This window comes from Mytilus trossulus, chromosome 8 (genome assembly GCF_036588685.1).
Source record: "Mytilus trossulus isolate FHL-02 chromosome 8, PNRI_Mtr1.1.1.hap1, whole genome shotgun sequence".
Classification (NCBI taxonomy): domain Eukaryota; kingdom Metazoa; phylum Mollusca; class Bivalvia; order Mytilida; family Mytilidae; genus Mytilus; species Mytilus trossulus.
Genome location: NC_086380.1, coordinates 18,862,599 through 18,884,932, shown reverse-complemented (window position 1 = coordinate 18,884,932; position 22,334 = coordinate 18,862,599). Strand labels below are relative to the sequence as shown.

The 22,334-nt window shown below is 33.3% G+C and overlaps 1 protein-coding gene across 3 annotated transcripts in view; it reads left to right on the top strand.

Moving 5' to 3' along the window:
* Positions 1 to 4,268: 4,268 nt before the first annotated feature.
* The window catches only part of LOC134680660 (uncharacterized), a 33,498-nt gene continuing 15,432 nt past the window's right edge, over positions 4,269 to 22,334 (top strand). The window contains exons 1-9 of one of the 3 annotated variants that reach the window (XM_063539791.1): positions 4,269 to 4,434; positions 10,212 to 10,348; positions 14,407 to 14,576; positions 15,753 to 15,858; positions 17,453 to 17,553; positions 18,263 to 18,424; positions 19,005 to 19,098; positions 19,900 to 19,963; positions 21,206 to 21,324. In XM_063539791.1, coding sequence (XP_063395861.1) covers positions 4,406 to 4,434; positions 10,212 to 10,348; positions 14,407 to 14,576; positions 15,753 to 15,858; positions 17,453 to 17,553; positions 18,263 to 18,424; positions 19,005 to 19,098; positions 19,900 to 19,963; positions 21,206 to 21,324 — 982 coding nt within the window. In that variant the 5' untranslated portion in view covers positions 4,269 to 4,405. Of the gene's footprint in view, positions 4,435 to 10,067; positions 10,349 to 14,406; positions 14,577 to 15,752; positions 15,859 to 17,452; positions 17,554 to 18,262; positions 18,425 to 19,004; positions 19,099 to 19,899; positions 19,964 to 21,205; positions 21,325 to 22,334 lie in introns of all 3 variants that reach the window. The other 2 variants (XM_063539792.1, XM_063539793.1) reach the window with 2 other exon arrangements.

The window sequence follows — 22,334 nt, the reverse complement described above, 5'->3', positions numbered from 1 at the left end:
TACGATTCGCTCGTGTATGTAACAATGCTTTAGATTTTAACGAGAGAAATTTATGTATTACTGAAAAATTATTACACCAGGGTTTTCGATATCACAAACTAGTCAAAACATTTACTAAATTGTATCATCGGTATAAGTACATCATTCGTAAATATAGCTCAACATGCAAACTTCTTATACGTTTAGGTATTTCACATCCAATTTTTTATGGAAATATTCTTTACAAAGCACAAAAATGTCAGTATTCACCGCAGAAACTAACAAAACCTTTAAATAGACTTATTAAGAAGGGATATACTTACGATACTGTTGTCAGGTCATTAATATTGATTCACTTATAGGGTCTTTGCATCGGAACTAAACACATTTATTTAAAAACCAGTTAATGGCATGACACGGGTTATGTTCTTCTCATACATTTATTTGTTATGATGGTATGATACTAAACCCTTAACGGGAAGGATTGTGCCTGATATTCATATAATGAAATCATAATCTTTCAATCAGTTTAATTGAAGGCTGGAGCTGGCATGTCAGTTAACTGCTAACAGTCTGTTGTTATTTATGTATAATTGTCATTTTGTTTATTTTCTTTGGTTACATCTTCTGACATCAGACTCGGACTTCTCTTGAATTGAATTTTAAATGTACGTATTGTTATGCGTTTACTTTTCTACATTGGCTAGAGGTATAGAGGGAGGGTTGAGATCTCATAAACATGTTTATTCCCGCCGCATTTTTGCGCCTGTCCCAAGTCAGGAGCCTCTGGTCTTTGTTAGTCTTGTATTATTTTAATCTAAGTTTATTGTGTACAATTTGGAAATTAGTATGGCGTTCATTATCACTGAACTAGTATATATTTGTTTAGGGGCCAGCTGAAGGACGCCTCCGGGTGCGGGAATTTCTTGTTACATTGAAGACCTGTTGGTAACCTTCTTCTGTTGTTTTTTCTTAGTCGGGTTGTTGTCTCTTTGATACAAATCCCCAATTCCATTCTCAATTTTAATTCTCAAAGTTCACGCGTATTTCGATATTTCAATCCTTCGTTACTCCTTTAATATTCGTTGCGGAAAATATTGACTATATACATTGTGTTCCTCTTAAAATAAGCTTTCGAACAAGGTATAAGGTTTATCTATAATTAGGGGCTAAAGGGTCGCAGCAGTTCATTCCATTATTCAAAATATCCATTTCATTATTCAAAATTGGCGGTTTCTGAATTTTCAAGCGTATTTTGGCATTTAGGTCCTCCGTAACCCCTCTAATGGTCATTGCGGCAAATATCGTTTATACTCAGTTAATTCCTCTATCAATGAGCTTTACTTTAGTGTATAAACTTTGGCTGGATTAGGGACTGAAGGGTTGCAGCAGTCCATTTCATTATTCAAAATAAGCTATTTCTCAATGTTCACGCGTATTTCGATATTTAAATTCTTTCGTTACTCCTCTAATATTCGTTGCGGAACAAATTGACTATACACTTTTTGTTCCTCTAGTAATAAGCTTTCGAATGAGGTTTAAGGTATATCTATAATTAGTGGCTAAAGGGTCGCAGCAGTCTATTCCATTATTCAAAATATCCATTTCATTATTCAAAATTGGCTATTTCTGAATTTTCACGCGTATTTTGGCATTTAAGGTCGTCTGTAACCCCTCTAATGGTCATTGCGGCACATATCGTTTATACTCAGTTTATTCCCCTATTAATAAGCTTTAATTTGGTGTATAAATTTTGCCTTGATTAGGGACTGAAGGGTTGCAGCAGTCCATTTCATTATTCAAAATAAGCTATTTCTCAATGTTCACGCGTATTTCGATATTTAAATTCTTTCGTTACTCCTCTAATATTCGTTGCGGAACATATTGACTATATACATTTTGCTCCTCTCGCGATAAGCTTTCGAACGAGTTATAAGATATATCTATAATTAGGGGAAAAAGGGTCGCAGCAGTCCATTCCATTATTCAAAATATCCATTTCATTATTCAAAATTGGCTATTTCTTAATTTTCACGAGTATTTTGGCGTTTAGGTCCTCCGTAACCCCTCTTATGGTCATTGCGGCACATATCGTTTATACTCAATTTATTCATCTACCAATAAGCTTCAATTTGGTGTATACATTTTGTCTTGATTAAGAACTGAAGGGTTGTAGCAGTCCATTCCATTATTCAAAATAAATTATTTCTCAATGTTCAAGCGTATTTCAATATTTAGGTCCTACGCTACTCCTCTAATATATGTTGCGGAACATGTTGACTATACACCTTTTGTTCCTCTCGTAATTACCTTTCGAATGAGGTATAAGGGATATCTATTATGAGGGGCTAAAGGGTCGCAGCAGTCCATTTTATTATTCAAAATATCCATTTCATTATTCAAAATTGGCTATTTCTTAATTTTCAGGCGTATTTTGGCATTTAGGTCCTCCGTAAACCTTTTAATGGTCATTGCGGCACATATCGTTTATACTAAGTGTATTCCTCTATCAATAAGCTTTAATTTGGTGTATACATTTTGCCTTAATTAGGGACTGAAGGGTTGCAGCAGTCCATTTCATTATTCAAAATATCCATTTCATTATTCAAAACTGGCTATTTCTGAATTTTAAAGCGTATTTTGGCATTCAGGTCGTCTGTAACCCCTCTGGTGGTCATTGCGGCACAATCGACTTGTTTTATCTATAATATATATATTAAAGGATGAAAAAGAGCAATTTTAATTTTGAAAAAATATGTTTTGGTATTTAGGTCATCCATACATTGAACCAAGGAATTTCTGTTAACAATGGTTAGGAAACCCCACAAGTTTATTCTCGGAAACTAGGAACTAGATAAATATATCAAATTGAAATTTAAAGAGTGTTTTTATTTATTTTTTCTGATATGTATTTGAATATTTGTTATCTAACACCAAAAAGACAAATTTAGAAATACGGAATATACATTTTGTAGCTATAGTATCACAGTCAATTTTTTATTTCACTATTCACCGCTTCAATTTGAATAATGAAACATAAACTATTTCATCATTCATTATTCATTTTTTTAAATATTGAATAGTGAATAGTGAACTATTTCATTATTCATTATTGAATTTTGAATAATGAACTATGAATAATGGACGTAATTCAGCGCGGTATAATCATTTCTTTTTTATTATATATATTATATATATATTGCTAACGTCATAACATTGACATATTATTAATTTGTGTTCTTTATAACATATGTTTGTGAGTGTTTATTGAAGAAACTTATTTAAAGCAAGCGAAAATGTCCGCGTATGTAAACGATCGATAACCAGTCGAAAACGAAGGTCAATTCTGTGTGGCAACAATACACACATCGGAATACCCTCACGGTCATCGCGATGTAAAAGAGCGGCCAAGTGGCGAGCTGAGATGTCGTAATGCGAATGGGAAAAGTCTTTGGTATCGAACAAGAACTGTTTTTCTTCTCTATATTTTTTTCTATGTTAATATAGTAACTACATCTTCTGTTTCACAAGATTTTTCATTCGTGGTATCTGGAGTTGTTTAATATATAGATTGAGGCTGCTCACTGGTACATGTATCTTCTAATTTCGGGGCATCTGCATTCATGATAATTATTGAATATGTACATCTACAAATATTAAATCGTGTATTTAGGTTTCATTTAGGCAGCAACCATTTGTTTTTCTGAAAGGGGGGGGGGCTGTTTTTTTTTTTCTCAATTTTTACATTACATATAGTGGCAGCTGAGGGTGAAACAAACATTTTTTTTTATCAGAATCAAAATCAAATTATTTTTCTCTCCAAAAACTGGTACCACACAAACATTTTTTTTCCAAAAAAAACCCATAGAGCCCCCCCCCACCCCCCCCCCCCCCCCCCCCCGAAAATCAAATGGGTGCTGCCTTAATGTTGATGTAAGACAATATCGCTATTTCGTATAAAAACCGTTTTGATCGATTCGCTTCTTCCTAGTAAGTTTTTATCTTTCTAAAACATAAAACATACTTAAAATTATTTTATCTAGGGCATGCTATGACTGAATTTTTTTTACAGATGCGCAGGTTTGTCTGTACTCAGAGTAAATTTTGAGGTGAAAATACGACCATTTAGACGTGAACCTTAACCTGTAACTTTTTCTATGGTTGGGTTGTTGTCTCTTTGATACATTCCCCATTCCCATTCTCAATTTTAAGTACAAAAGGGATTATCTAACATGCAAGTACGAAAGGGGTAATTTAACACCAATGAATAATTATAACACTGTGGTAATCCAGGTTTAATTTCAATTTGAATATAATTGTAAACATACGATCAGCTAAAGTCAGTCGTGTGGGACAAATCTATTGAACCATGTTTCTTATTGTATATATCATTGTATGCTAATTGAATCATGAAACGGACATTTAAATGACATCGCACATTGAAAAGCAACAAAGGTATGTTAAATTTCAGTACATCGGATATCTGAACGTTAACTTGCTACATGTATTTATCTGTTTTAGTTTTGTTTGTAACACCACATTTAGAAGTTTATATTAAATGTCACCTTTAATTTTCCTTATATGGTATCCAGATATACATACTATTGACGTATACAGTTCATATTGACCTTTGATCAGTGGTCACTCTTTCATGGATGACCACACCCGTGTGTATCCACTTTATCGTTTCATATTCTGATTGGAAACAACAGCCTAAATGAAGGATAAACAAAACACCAAAATAATCCCTTGTTTCAGGGACAGTTCCTCATTCAAGGGATTATTTTGGTGTTTTGGAAACTGTTTTATTTTTATATCATGTGAGATGGTCACATTGTTATGGGAAACGTTTTGGCAAATGATTGGAATATGTGCTCTTTTGTTATTAAAGTTTGTTTAAAATAATACTTCAAATTTACCCCTCATAAAAGGGGTGGTCATTACTTACAGGCGTTATCAATCATTTCAGGGGTTGTTCCCAACATGGTGATTGTATGATCCCTTGTCATGAAATATATATTTCTTCATAACATTTATCCAAAGTTAGTTGTAATTGAGGGAAGAAGCTTGTGGAATAGTCCTCACAGAATAAAGACTGTACACTATTTGTTCCTAGGCCTGTTAGTATGATATTCGTTTCAACGAAAAGTCTAGAAGTCTTCAAAAGCTAGTCATGTTATTTTTAGACATGGTATTTTCCATCTGCCGTGGTATTTGCCAATAGTGATTAGTGTAGAATAGTGGTATTAAAGGCCACGAAGGCGTAAGACAAGATAAACATGATGTACATTTGTTCATGTTTGAACTACAATACGAAAGAAGAACATGTATGTAATAACCTAAACATTTTTAGCTTTGAACAGAATTGAAGACATCAACACCATAATTCTACATTCACAATTGATAAATTATAAATATGTGTACTACACATTTGTGGCAATACCATAGGCGGACCAAAAAGGGGGGGATTTGGTTGATTATATAGGGAATCACTGAAGCATGACTGGAGAGCCCCCCTTAGGTTAGTCAGCGGGCCCCCCTTAGGAAAAGTTTGGAACCGCCACTGAATACTGTCAGACTGTTGATACCTGTAAGGCCAAATGTTTACCACACATTGACATGTGTTTTAACAGGAAGATTGAACTAACATCAGCAAAGTACGTTCTTGAATGACATCTGGTCGGTTGACATGCTGCTACACTGTTGGTCCCTGTAAGGGTCGTCCAATTAAGTACACATTGATTTCGGTACTATCTGGAAGGTCCTGGTTCTAAAGCTTTATGAAGACTATTAGTATACAGAACACATAAGCAATATTGAGTTTTCATTGTGTGTCTATTATTTATACAAATAATATTAGTTCTACTCACTCAGATAATTAATGGCATTCAAGTTTTTCTTCGTTTTCACACAAGAACCATGCAATTTTAAATGATCAATATAAACAATTCTAGTGTATCCATCGTATTCTTGAACAAATAAATGTACAATATAAACTAATGAATCTGTATAATATAAAAAGACAAACGAAAATAAAAACCCACAAAAAAACACAAAAAAAACCCCAACTAAAGTGATGATTCAAACGAAATATGACCAAACTAAATTGGTAAAAATTATATTTATATCAAACTTTAATTTGGATAGTACATATTCTTATTAAATTTATTAAAGGAAATTGCAAACATTACTTTGATAGTTTTCTGTAACCGAAGAAAGAACCTTAACATGGTCTTGAGTTAAATAAAGTTCAACAAAGTTTGAATGTGAACTATATATAATATATACATTTCTATAACAAGCTAATAAGCAGATGTGCCAAGAAAGCATGGTATCATATATTTTGCATTTTAAGCTTGATGCAAGAATAAATCGGATATTTAGTTGTTTGTTTTATTAGAAATGTGTAATCGGAAGCAAACAGAACGCCTCTGAAAGAAAGAAAGAGATAAAAAAAAACGAGCACGAGGATACCTTAAGGTGACAAAACGTTGCATCAAATAGCAGTGTTAAAAGTACAATTACCATGAAAGTTTATTTGGGTCATTCTATGCTCTAGAGAAAAAATATGCAAGGCATTTGATTTTCTGGGGGGGGGGGGGGGGCTATGTTTTTTTCTTTCAATTTTAGCATTACATATAGTGGCAGCTGAGGGTGCATCTTCGCTAGCCAAGGGTTACGATCGTGAAGAGAGCGAGAGTGGAGACTTGGCTAGCGAATATGATGAGGGTTAAACAAACATTTTTGTTTCTCAGAATCAAATACAAATTATTTTTTTCTCCTAAAACAGGAAACAAACTTTTTAAAAAAAAAACCCAACATAGCCGCCATCCCCCCCCCCCCCCGCCCCAACATAGCCGCCATCCCCCCCCCCCCCCCCCCCGCCACGACTTATATCATGCTATGCATGAATCACCATTTTTCCTGACATGAATAGGGTTTACAAAGAGAGAATAATGTGCAAAAAAATAGATGAGGAGTAGAGCGGGACCAAACCTATAGATAACATAATAAAGAAAAGAGGAAATATGAAGAATACATTGCTATTGTGCGTATTGTTATTCTTTTACTTTTCTACATTGGCTAGAGGTATAGGCGGAGGGTTGAGATCTCATAAACATGTTTAACCCAGCCGCAATTTTGCGCCTGTCCCAAGTCAGGAGCCTCTGGCCTTTGTTAGTCTTGTATGATTTTAAATTTTAGTTTCTTGTGTATAATTCGGAGTTTAGTATGACGTCCATTATCACTGTACTATTATGCATATTTTAGGGGCAAGCTGAAGGACACCTACGGGTGCGGGAATTCTCGCTACATTGAAGACCCATTGGTTACCTTCGGCTGTTGTTTGCTCTATGGTCGGGTGGTTGTCGCTTTGACATATTCACCATTTCCTTTCTCAATTTTATTGATTGTTTTTTTGGTTGCCTAATGACCAGTGATAAATATTTCAGATATAGAATTCTAGAAACGATGATTTTAACCCCTTATACCCCCCCCCCCCCCCCCCGAACACACACACAATATAGCCATTACTACCAATACTCGCATATATAAATCTCTATACACATATCTGAATTTGATTTCATGGAGCCACAATAAGTAAGTCGTGGTCACGGACAAGTATGTCGTGGCCACGGACAAGTAAGTCATTGCCACGCATAAGTAAATCGTGGCGACGAATAAGTAACTCGTGGCCACGACTTACATATTATTTCTACAGCATAGAATGACCCAAAATAAGCTTACATAGGTCAGTGAAAAAACTATTTGAATTATTTTTTTTACCCTTCATTGAATGTTTGATGTCGTCCCTAACCCAGATTTACTTTTGGTATTTATACTTTTGTGTCGTCAGAACTCTCTTACTTAATAGGAAACAGATGGATAAACATGGCTATTTGTTGACTATATAAAGTAATTTGAATATGCATGTACTTCTAGTTTACTCGTGTGCCAATTTTTTTTTATGTTCAAATAATGTAAAAAAAAACAACAACAAAAAACAATTAACAGATGAGAACACATTTAAGGTAAAGACAAATTTAACTCAATTTTTACTAACTTTTGGTGTTAACAGGATCTAAGACATATACATGGTTTTAATATCATATGCATACAAGTTTAATACAGTGGTCGTTTGTTTATGTGTTACATATTTGTTTTTCGTTCATTTTTTTTACATAAATAAGGCCGTTTGTTTTCTCGTTTGAATTGTTTTACATTGTCTTATCGGGGCCTTTTATAGCTGACTATGCGGTATGGGCTTTGCTCATTGTTGAAGGACGTACGGTGACCTATAGTTGTTAATATCTGTGTCATTTTGGTCTTTTGTGGATAGTTGTCTCATTGGCAATAATACCACATCTTCTATTTATAAATACCATTATATCATAAAACATAGCATAATATGACCATTAGTACAAATCATATTCAAATATACAACTTGCAGGTCAATTTAATATAGGTCAACACAATGTTTAATTAAGATTTCAATACCATGTGCATCCTTATAACATGACAAAAAACATATATCATACTCAAAAGTACATGTCGGTCAGTATTTCATCGGTCGACACGTGTTTTAAAAATGATCATGTCATAGCACCATTTCCTGAGTACAAAAAAGTCAACATAAAAAATATTTTCTAACTAGGAATTATGGTAGCTTTTTTTCCGTAAGTAGTATTGTATTAGAAAAATGCAGTTTATTTTTTTAATAAAGTTTATAAGTTAATGTATATAAGTTCTACTCTGTAAACTATTCTATATGAAATTATTGTTTAACTGTTCTATACATTATTAAAGCGTAGGATATTTCAAATAGGTACTCTCGTAAACTAAAACGTATCTGTACAATAAAATTTCACCTGTGGCCAAATGGACCTTCGATTAATATGTCTAGCAAAGTTTGATAAAACATCTTAAATGTTCGGACAACGGTCAACCTACGTCAGCAACTTTATTTGTGTATATACATTTTGTCGATAACTCATAAACCATAAATTCTTTTGTTTGTTACAGTCAGTTAAGGGTTACTAGGACATTCAAACCTTAGTATATAAACTATTAAGCCGCTATTATATTAATAGCGAGTATCTTGAAATTCTAGGTGTCAGTTGATCCAGGGCTGTCTCTATATCGGCAGCAATGCCATGCACCATCATAGGCATTGTCACAGCTAGTTTTCCCCACAACATGTAAAGATCCCAACATCAGCTCTCACACATGTACATTGTAGTTCGTGTGTCGAGAGGCTGAGGGCAAAGAACATCAAGCAGACCAAATTACAGTACAGGAATATCAATCAATTTCTTGTTATAATATACGCCCGGATTTCTTGTTATAATAGTAGTACTTACAATTTTCAAATATATATAACAAAAAATATATAATAAACGAATCTATATATACTTGTGGATGCAAGACTGCATGCTTTGTTAAATTATAAAACTATTTAATATTTAATTTGCTGTTTCATAATAAGGCACTGAAAAGCCTAATTTTTATTTACCCCAAAAGTACATGAATAAATAACTTGATATGTACAAATTAACAAAACACGTTTTTCTCTCGGGGTACAATCCAAATGATTAAATTTGCAATTATACCTTGATTCTTCGGATATCTGATTTACAAGATTAAGTGCGTGATTGTAGTTAGTTTAACACCCGGTGGTAAAATACGTTGAAAGTACGTCAATATGTACGTTGACAGTGTATCTTCAAGTGCCCGTGGTCACGTCACGTTTTAACCCAGTGTGTGCGTTTACCCTAAAATCTCATTTTGGTACATTACACAAGAATTTAACCCTTAATCAAAATGTGTGCTATATGATTTGTACTGGTTTGGTATACAAAATTAAAGTTAAAACTTTTTTTTGAATATAACATTGATGCAAAATATCTCGGGCACGTGACATTTCCTTCAACTTAGGCAGAAATATAAATTATGACATGTTGGGCATTTTCCTTTGTTTTCTGTGAAGGCGTCACACAAATTAAAAAAAAACGCCTTTGAAGACGTCATAATTATTTGGACTACCCTAAATTTTATTTTTTATGTATGATTTATGTTAAATTTTTTTTTAGACAGGTTGGGGCAGTTTTATTTTTACTGTACAGAGAAGATTAAATGGTAAACTCATGATAAATCCATAAAACATTCTGATTATAGTTTCCAAGGAAACAAGAAGTGACTTTATTTAACGTTCCTCTTTGCTATTTGATTGGTAGAGAAATGAAGAAGAAAGCATCCTCATCACAGCTAGTCGTTCGGAACCTGGTTGTTTCTGTGAAGACAAAGCACATTCTCTATGGAGTTAATACAGGGGCACAAAGTGGAGACCTTCTTGCCATTATGGGTCCTACAGGTAAACTATCGTTTAATCATTCAATCATGCATAGCTAGTCATTTCTGGGTTTCTTTATAGCTTGATTTTTGTCGAGCCTTCGACTTTAGTCGAAAAAGCGAGACTAAGCGATCCTACATTCCGTCGTCGTCGGCGTCGTCGTCGGCGGCGTCCACAAATATTCACTCTGTGGTTAAAGTTTTTGAAAATTTAATAACTTTCTTAAACTATACTGGATTTTTACCAAACTTGGACAGAAGCTTGTTTATGATCATAAGATAATATCCAGAAGTAAATTTTGTAAAAATAAAATTCAATTTTTTTTGTATTTTATTTTTAAATGGACTTAGTTTTTCTGCGGGGAAACATTACATTCACTCTGTGGTTAAAGTTTTTAAAATTTGAATATCTTTCTTAAACTATACTGGATTTCTACCAAACTTGGACAGAAGTTTGTTTATGATCATAAGATAGTATCCAGAAGAAAATTTTGCAAAAATAAAATTCCATTTTTTCTGTTTTTTACTTATAAATGGACTTAGCTTTTCTACGGGGAAACATTACATTCACTCTGTGGTTCAAGTTTTTAAAATTTTAATAACTTTCTTCGACTATCCTAGTTTTGTACCAAACTTGGACAGAAGCTTGTTTATGATCATAAGATAGTATCCAGAAGTAAATTTTGTAAAAACTTTAATCCATATTTTCCATATTATACTTTTAAATGGACTTAGGTTTTCTACCAGGAAACAACACATTCACTCTGTGGTTAATTTTTTTTAAAATTTAATAACTTTCTTATACTATTTTAAATTTGTACCAAACTTGGACAAAAGCTTGTTTATGATCAAAAGCTAGTATCTAGAAAAGAAAATTTTGTTAATATTTGGTACCTGTGTATCTGTATTTTACTTATAAATGGACTTTTCTTCCAGTTAACATTACATACAGTCTGCAGTAAAAGTTTTTCAAAATGTTTATTCGATTCACAAACTATCCTGAAATTTTTACCAAACTTGGACAGAAGCTTCTTACAATCAAAAGATAGTATCAAGAGGAATATTTTTATTGATTGTTTTCCTCATTTTTGTTGAGCCTGGGAGTTACAGCAAAAGTAGGCGAGACACTGGGTTCCGTGGAACCCTTACAATTTTTTTTTTATATGAACCAAGACTCCGTGTTGAAGACCGTACATTGACCGATAATGGTTTACTTTTATAAATTGTGACTTGGATGGAGAGTTGTCTCATTGGCACTCATAACCACTAGTCCAAATAATTATGACATCTTGAAAGGCTATTACATTTTTTCTTTTTTTAAAATAGCCTGACAAGACGTCATAATTATTTAGACTATCATACCACATCTTCTAATATTTATACATTACATATTCTATTTTGAACCACGAATTTTCAAACTCGATTTGATACCATATTTCGAAAACTTGCAATCAGTTTATTAAAAAAAATCTCTGCGATTAATATGCAGACAAATTATATCAATGCCATGTATTACTCATATTTTCTTTCATGCAAATGTTCTTTTTTTATCTCCTTCCCATAATATGCTAACCACCTCTTGTGTATTATCGCAAATTAATTTTCGCATTGTTTCTTTGTAATTCAAACACATTTCCCTATTCTCGAAACGATTTGAAGCTTTCAGGATTTCATGTCGTGAAAAACTGTTGACCTCTAGATGTATTTTTTTCATTTGTGTTGTAGAGTACCTGCCCCATCAATGTCTATCCAACATCTTAAGGTGGTACCCAACACTACAGGGAGATAACTCTGTAAAGATAGCTAAATGTTTTAATTACATTGTGTTGTAAAGGGAATGTTAAGCTTCGCAATGATCAAAATTGGTGTTTGTCAAACTGCTATATAACCAGTGTAATTTTTCTGACAAAACGGTTGGTTCAACATTTTTGAAATTTTTATATTTTTGTTAAAGGGTCAAAGTAATTACATTGTCAAAATTTTATGAAAATTAAACGAGCCAAATTAAATTTAGTAAAAGTGTTGGGTACCATCTTAATTCATGTGTTAATGCTTTCGCACTGCAAAAAATAAACAATTTCCACAATGTAAAGGTTATAATATGATTCTTCTTGCAGCAAACCACTTGCAGATTCACCAGATGGTTGTTTTAATGTAATTGATGTTTGTTTTTCATTTCTACATTACTCAGCGTAGATAACACAAAACCTCATAATAAAATTGCTTTATCACATATTTTGTACTGATATGTACGTTTTTGCATGGCTTATAATAGCCGGAAGTCAAGGTTGGTTATCAGCCCTCAGGGCCGATATCGATATCAGCCCTCGAAATTCATATCAAGCCCCCGAGTTTAACTTCCGGTAAACTGTTAATCAAAGACTATTTGTAAACAAGTTGAACACAATGAAAAGAAATTTAGAAAGTAACGAATCTGCTGTAGAAGAAAAAAGTAGAAATCAACAGTGAAAATCACAAAAGTTCCCGTAAAATGATTTTGACGTCATAAAGAATTTATAAAATATATGACGCCACACTGGAATGAGTAGCGATATAGCTAGATTCTTCTTAAGCATTTTTTAACATTTGTAATGTAACACTTAAAATTCGTTTACTATTTGCAATTCTTAGAATTAAGATATTTATTGTTAATTATTTCTGAAACTGTTCACAAAACGTTGTTTACCGTATATCCAGAAATCAACGCCACTTTGCTTATTTGAATATTATACTAAAGAAATCGTATACGGGTCACGGATATGACATTAAAATGATAGGGAATTTTGAAAAAATGTCTGTTTTAATTTAAATTTAAGTGATAGACAGGTTGCCGGGGCAGAAAATGAATATGCACAACAATATACACAATTTAAATGAAACATAATGACTGTTGTTGCAAAACTACAGGTTCCTGAGCTATTTTAAAAATCGAAGCGAGAGGCCTTTAACATTGCAGTGTACAATTCAGGCTAAAATGGCTGAAACGTCAAATTTGCAAACTTCGTGTTGAAAATTGGCTTACAAGGTCTTTACAAAAACAGGTTGCCGGGGTGAAATTTGAAACTTCAATTTCCAAAGAATAAGCAAGTCCAAACCTTGTATGTGTAGTCGTTGAACTTTAGGTTCCCACGTAAAATAAAAATGTCACTATTTCAAGAAGAATAAACTCACGAAAGCACGAAAAATTCACTAAATTCGCGTTCATTGTTTTGATTTTGACCGCCTGACAACTTTACGGAAATATCAAAGTGATTGTAAATAAGGACTCTGTGACGGGCAACTTATAATATCCGTGTTTTAATGATTTTAATTATGTCAAGCCTATTTAAACTACTATCACGTGGTACAATTCTCATTTACATACTATGAATATTAATTAGCAAAACCACTACTAATTTCTGGCTATCCGGCCTACCGTGATACTGAGACTACAATATGTGTGCTATATATATAGTAGTCTCAGTGTGATACGAACTTTTATTTTAACTCACAGTGATACATTTTTACTTTTATTTTCGTTAAATATCTTTTTGATTTTTGATGAAATATCAAACATAATTTGGTGTTAGCTATTTGTTTTCTCTTCCTAAAAAATATGTGATAAATAGATTATTACAGGTCATTTTTCATATGGTCCCTGGTATCAGCCCACGACCCATATCAAGCCCTCGGGCTAAAGCCCTCTGGCTTGATATGGGAGTCTAGGGCTGATACCAGGGCCATATGAAAAATGCCATGTAATAATCTATAATTACTTAATCATGTCAATTCTTTTTTATATAGATTAGACCGTTGGTTTTCCCGTTTGAAAAGTTTTACACTAGTCATTTTTGGGACTCTTCATAGCTTGAAGTTCGATGTAAATCAAGACTCCGTGTTGAAGACCGTACTTTGACCTGTAATGGATTGTTTTGTTATTTGGATGGGGATCAGTTGTCTCATTGACACTCACACCCCATCTTCCTATATCTATTAACATAAATGTTTGTAAATACATACACATTACATGAATATAATAAATATATGCCCGGTATTGTACAAAAGTAATCCGGAAAATCCAAATGAAATGTTTTTATTTAGGTTCTGGGAAAACAACGCTTCTGAACACAATAGCTGGACGAGTTCAGTCAACGTCAGGGGAAATAACTATGAATGGACAATATTTCAATAAACATCTTAGACGTCGACTTGGCTACGTGTTGCAAGACGATGTGTTCATGCCTAGTTTAACTCTGTATGAAACATTATATGTAAGTCTAAACTATTATATAAACGGATCAAGGGATATCCAGAAAAGCGCTTTGAATTTAATACATACTTGTTATTTTCTAATATAAGAATAATTGCTGAAAAAAAATATTCAAAACCACCAGAGTTCACCTGTGGTTGCTTGTAGAGTTCGTAGAGTTCATGCTTTGCAATCTTAATTGTTTTCTGGAAACTAGTAAGCGTCAAGTTTTCAGACTCTGATTTGTCTTGAGGTTTTTTTTCAACAACGAACCAAAACAGACACAACTATTGTTTATTGAATGCTTCTTCAGATTGAGAAAGGCTGTTTGGTTAATATAAATGGGAGGAGAATAATGCTTATCGATGAGATTACTACTTATTTCACAAGTGCCCAAGGGACGATGATTTAAAACATATTTCATGTCACAGAACAACCCTCAATAATAAGCAAAACAATTATACCATTAAACATGTTTGTATAATGGAAGACGGAAATCGTTCACTTATCAATAGCGATCGGCTGAATACTCAAAGATACAGAAAAGAACGTTAAGCAACGTTACCCTTCCGGAGCACCTTGGATCACCCCTAGTTGTTGGTGGGGTTCGTGTTGTTTATTCTTTAGTTTTCTATGTTGTGTCATGTGTAATATTGTTTGTCTTTTTGTCTTTTTCATTTTTAGCCATGGCGTTGTCAGTTTGTTGTAGATTTATGAGTTTGACTGTCCCTTTGGTATCTTTCGTCCCTCTTTTAAGCAACAATAATTACAGAAAACTCCACAATACCACACCGAAAGCAATTAAGAGAAACCAAAATACACTGATTTACCTTTTGCTCGCAGTTTCCTATATTATGAAAACTGTACGTGCACTATTTTTTTATGCCATTCTACGATAGTAGAGGGGCATTATGTTTTCTGGTCTGTGTGTCCGTTTGTTCGTCCGTCTGTCCGCTCTTCAGGTTAAAGTTTTTGGTCAAGGTAGTTTTTGATGAAGTTAAAGTTCAATCAATTTGAAACTTAGTACACATGTTCCATATGATATGACCTTTCTAATTTTCATGCCAAATTAGAGTTTTTACCAAATTTTACGGTCCGCTAAACATAGAAAATGGTAGTGCGAGTTGGGCATCCGTGTACTATGGACACATTCTTGTTTTATATATATTAAACTTATTAATCTGATTACTTTTGTTAGTTCACTGCAATGATTCGTATTGCTGAATCAGTGTCGGTGAAGGACAAGCAAACCCGGATAGATGATATAGTAAAGGCTTTGGATCTGAAGAAATGTCTTCACACAGGTGAATATTGAAAACTAATATTGGCAAAAAATGAAATCATTATTATGTTTTATGTGGAATCATTCACAGATTTGCTCTCCAAAAAGAAACTCTTTAAAACAAAACTATAAAGTATGAGAACGGAGCTTTTTAGGTGTAATACCACCAAATCATGGTACGTCACGTACGGTTGCATACGAAAGTAGGTCTAAAAAAATATTCCCTTGAATTTGACCGTTGTAGGTAATTAATCCTACATTTTATTGCAGTAAAACTATTTCTGTGTCATAAACATATGTCTTGGGTATTTCAAAACACCATTATTTTTTATTTGTGATTTCTATAGAAAATTTTGTAATCTTGAGGTTACATGGTGACTAAACCTTGTACACAGATAGAATAAGGGGAGACATTTGATTGGTTAACTTCCAATGATGGTTATTTTCTTATATGCAATGAAATGTTATGTGAAACGTTTTCTATATAGAACTGGACAGGATAAAACTTTACTCATGCCAAGTATTTCTTTATTTGAAACAAAGATAAATTCTGCACAATTTTTTGAAAAGTGCAAATTTAACAAAGACTAATAGGGGAAATCAATGGTAGTATTACACCTATAAGAACTATTTATAAAAAAGAAGATGTGGTATGATTGCAAATGAGACAACTCTCCCCATGATACCAAAATACCAAAAACACAGAAATTAACAACTATAGGTCACCGGAAGGTCTTCAACAATGTGAAAAGCCCATACCGCATAATAAGCTATAAACGGCCCCGAAATGGCAATGTAAAACAATTTCAAACGAGAAAAACTAACTGCCGAATTTATGTATAAAAAATAATCGATTAACAAATATTTTTATGTAACATAATAAACAAACGACAACCATGCACTGAATTACAGGCTCCTGACAACCACTGAATGATAGGTTCATTTGTAGATGACTTGACATGTACCTGTCACTATAACTTAAGAATAAAACATTTTGAATAAATCAATGATATTATTATTATGTTTTGTGTGGAATCATTTGTAGAATTGCTCATCAAAGAGAAGCTCTTTAAAACAAAACCATACAGTATGATAACCTGGCATAAAAGAACTATTTGACTTTTAAATGTCCGAGAAACTGCATCTTTGCTAACTAAGGGTTACGATCCAGTCTCGTATTGTATCCTGCATAGCATAACATTTATCGGTTTCGTTTTACTTGTTTAACCAGCAGTTGCAATTATTTCATGCCCGTTTATTATGCAAAAAATAGCAATGAATGCATTACACATTTTGCAAATTAGGTCAAACAGAATAAAGAGCGGTACGTTTTCATACCACTGGAAACTGGTGATATGATGGATAGGGGCATATACATGTGGTCTTGCGGCAGGCCACTTGCAGACTTACCATCTTCTCTATAGCCAATGGTTACGATCCAGCGTTGGCTAGCGAAGATTACATTTTTACTTACCAGAGAGTTGTTTAAGTGTATTGATATTTTTTTTTCATTTCTATCATACTGTCAACATTCTGCGATGTTAATAAAGCATCAAATAATAATATTATTTTGACTTAATCATATCAATTCTTATAAACAATGCATATCTTTACAGTTATTGGTGACTTTTTTGTCCGTGGACTGTCCGGTGGTGAAAAGAAAAGAGCCAATATAGCATGTGAATTCCTGACAGACCCTGATATTATGTTGATTGATGTAAGGGTGATGTACTAGCCATAATGAATTGTTTCACTTTGTCATTTCAGTGCCTTTTATAGCTGACTATGCGGTATTGGCTTTGCTCATTGTTGAAAGCCGTACGGTGACCTATAGTTGTTAATTTCTATGTCATTTGGTCTCGTGTGGAGAGTTGTTCATTGGCAATCATACCATATCTTTTTTTATATATAGATGAACCCAGTCAGTCGCAATAATACAATTCGATTCGTTAGATATATTGAAATAGTCAATTGAAATAATGTAATATGACTAACAATGAGACCATTATCCACCAGAGACCAAATACAAAGGAGAGTGTTAACCACTTTGTGTCATCAACAATGGACATACCATGTCGAAATTTATAAAAGTCCACGGCACAACAAAATGTAAAGCAAGTCATAATAGAGATCCAGCTACCTTAGTTATGTCTAAAACAACAAACGAAAGACAAGCATGACAGACCAAAAGTGATTGAATCTACCGTTTACATATTCATGATGTAATCGTTTACACTTCATTGATCGCCCAGTTTATACATTAGTACATAAAAGTGATCCTTTAATACATTTCATGCATCAGCCCAGTCTCTACACCAATGGTGTAACCTTTAATACATTTCATGAATCGGCCCAGATTATAAATCAATGATGTGATCCGTTGAACCGTATAGAGTTCTTTTTCACAACTATTTGTTAATTTATAGGAGCCTACATCCGGACTGGACTCTACTACAGCACATAATCTAATGACTCAACTTAAGGACTATGCCACTCAGTACAACAAAACCATTATAGCCACAATCCATCAACCATCTAGTCAAGTTTATCATTTGTTTTCTAAGCTGCTGTTGTTGATGGACGGTAAAGTAAGTTTTGATTGTAATTCAGTCTCAAACAAAAATTTGTACGAAAGTAAATGTTATGGTCAATTTCATATGGGTGTAAATATCGATTCATCGTCACAAAACTAAGAAGGGGATTTCTTTATCGATGTAATACAGATTGTGGAGAAATGCGCCACAAAAAAATGTGCATTTTTTTCAAATTATAGAGACCATTGTGGGAACGACAAAGCTCAGTAATATAATTGATCAGATAAATAATGCAAAAAACAAAAAAAGTAAACAACCCAGCTGTCGTAACCCGTACCATTCGTTTGTTTTAGTATCATTAAAATATTAACCTCATGTTTGTACATTTATCACACGTTATAGTATTTTAGATCTAAATGTCTTTGAAAAATATGTTGTCGGATACCTTATCTCTAATTTTGTTGCACTCTCTCGTCAATTTTGTCCTTTGTGTTGGATCTTCTGTCAAAACACTTACAGTGTGCTCAATTATTGTCTAATTTTACCACAACTGGATGAGTACCGCTACTGGTAAACTATAAACTCGTTTTTGTGGTTATGGCTTTTATGATTATGTTTATTTGTGATCATTTAGGTAGCTTATTTCGGAATAGCGTCAGACGCATTAAATTACTTTGAGAGAATTGGAATGACATGTGCAATACATTTCAACCCAGCTGATTTTCTTCGTAAGTATACAATTATATTAACAATTCGCATGTAGAATATAGAAAAAGCAGGCAGACTCATTACATATTAGTAGTGTATTTTATCTGTATTGTGGTGTATGTATAGTGTAGACCAACACACATTGAAACACACATGTAAAACAGATTTTCTTTTTTGTCTTTCTTTTTCTATTTTTGTTAAATAGCTTTATTGCCTATTTTTTTTAAAACATCAGATATTGTCTTATCGGGGCCTTTTACCGCTGATTATGCGGTATGGGCTTTGCACATTGTTGAATGCCGTACGGTGACCTGTAGTTGTTAATGTCTGTGTCATTTTGGTCTCTTGTGGACAGTGTCTCATTGGCATTCATGTCACATCTTCTTTTTTATGAAACATAAAAACAGATTTTTTTTTTGGAGACAGTAATTTTGAGTAGGTAAATAAAGTTGTTGCAAACATTCAATCGAAAATAAGTCCTTTTGTGTGTTTTTTTTTCTGTAAATGAATGAGATAAAATATACAAGTTCAAGATGAGTGGCACATATCTATAAAACACCCAAAAGCATATCTATCATTATTCAATCATATTTAATTTAGACTGACAGTGTATTTTTAACAACACAATGGCCGTATAATCTTGTTCCAAACAGTCAGATATCTTAAACTGTATATATTATATAATATATAACTCGTCTAAACATCAACCCAACAATGTTAGATATATATATATATCTTTGAGAACTTCCGGATGTTTGGTAGTTTGTGTGACTGCTTCGAAAAAGTATGTAACTGTACATCCATGTTCATTTTCATTGAAGTTGCTTTGTTGAGCAGAGATGAAGAGACTAGCAAGAAAATACTAGAGGAAGCCGACAGGAATAAGTAAGTAATCATTTTGTTCTGGTAATCACGAAGATTGTTAATTCTTAAGAAAGGACGTGACAAGTAGGGTTTAACTACAAAAAAAAATGTACGAATTGAAGAGATATAGAAGCATACGGATTAAAAAGTCGGGAGTCATCCGTTTGCACCAAAAATGCGTTTTTTTTTGCGGCACAACTTTTTTCTCCAAAGCTCCCTTTGCGCAACATGTTTTAAAATTACATGGTACATATCATTTGTGATATTAGTAATCAAAGGTACCAGGATTATAATTTAGTACGCCAGACGCGCGTTTCGTCTACATTAGACTCATCAGTGATGCTCATATTAAATATTTATAAAGCCAAACAAGTATGAATTTGAAGAGCATTGAGGATCCAAAATTCCAAAAAGTTGTGCCAAATACGGCTAAGGTAATCTATTCCTGGTATGATAAATGTATTGTTTTGAAAAAAGGTAGAGTAACGCCTCAACTTTAAGTGAAAATACTATGCAGTAATATAACTTTTTATACAGTTTTTATTGATGGAGATCAGTGATTTCAATCAGGTTTTGATTATCCAATGGTTTCTGTAAACAACAATAGGGAGAAATCGTTGTAATGCTATTGAAATATGGCATTGAACAAATAATGATCCGAAAATAGGAAATTGTACTATGAAACTGGTTTATAATGGAAACACTTGAATAAAATGATGGAAAGTAAGTTATCATTTCGACATGGGAAAAAAATCCCCAAAAAGTTAAAGCAAATACCTTGCCGAAAAACTAAGGATAATTACTTATAATCTAAGAAAATATCATAGTTTAAACATATTTATTTATAGTGGATTGGAAAACAAGTTAATGCAAGTTATATCAATCCCTTTCCACTTTGCGGGTCCAAATGCTGCATCTGTTGTACATTTTGTAGCGCCTTTAGTCTGCTCTTTATCGAAATCTACAAGGGTGTACATGTCCTTTACGTGCAAGAGATATAATGGCTCTTTCTTAACCCGAGTCATCCACTTATCACCCCCTTCCGAAGAACTATCATCGTTTCTCAACACCATACTCGCAAATGGTGTCAAGGGTGAGTCGAAAATTCAGTCCCTGAAATTTCTCCCCGGCGCGAGGATCGAACCAGGAACCTTTGGGTTAGTAGTCCGATGCACTTACTTCTACACCACGGCTCTCCAGAAAATATCTTAAAGTCAATCTTAACTTTTTGGACATATATATAAACTGTAAATTATTTTTCAGAAAGTTTGAAATAATATGTGGGCAGAGTCCTCTTTCAAACGGTCAGAATGGTCACTCCAATCACAGCTATACAAGTAAATCTGATGCTGATATTTCAAAAGCTGAAATTAGGACAAATGGTAAGTTAAAATTAAATCAATGTGACAGAAGTTTACTGATGTCCAAAATCTTTTAAATTACGTGGAAGAGACAAATCAACATCACACTTTAACAATGACAACAGCAATCGTATGCGCGACACGGTGTTTCGCAGACCCCATTACGATTTAGTCCCTGTAACCAATCTGTTCTGTCTGTATATATATTAGATACATGAGCACTAGACTTTATCATCTTTGCATAGTCATATGTATGAATTTAGGATATCCAACAACACAACTCTGTTTGATAAGATATATATTATGCGGGAACTTGGTCCCGACTTTGTGATTCGTGTTGTAGTCTTTCTTTCATGGTTTTATCGATTCTTTTTACGGGGAACTGCTCACATAGATGTTACATTGTTTGGGAACTAGCTTGGACTCGGCATGACAACGGGACCTTTAAAAGACAATCCAGTCTGCTAACTACATTTTATTCTGGTTCACAGTCTAGTGAACCAAATAGTTTTGCACGACTTTATATAGCAGACTGGACTTAATTTGACACGTAATATTGTGTTACTCATTACAATAGCTTTCTCTGATCTCTTTTAATAAACAATGGATTTTGTCGGTTAAAGGCAGAATTACTTAATCTTAATTGTTCAAGTCTATTAATTTTAAAAGTATATACAATTATCTTTATGCCTTCGAAGCTGACACATTTATCAATTAGCTGGGGGACATTTTTGAGACAACGTTATCAAATATGCTTAAAAGATTAAACACTTTACATTTATATTTTTAGGAAATTGTTCTATAAACAAGTTAAACTTTCTTTAATTTATTTTATTTACGTTTATTTTTCTGTCATTTAATTTTACAATTAAATGACAAATATTCTCTTTAACTTCTGTGCAATTCTTCAATTATTCACCAACGCTTTACTTGTAATTTATTTATAAATCTTATCTTTAAGTATCACGCATTTTTGCATCATTATATTACCCCTTTGTTTCAAAATTTTTGTCCCTAAAAATTAATAATGA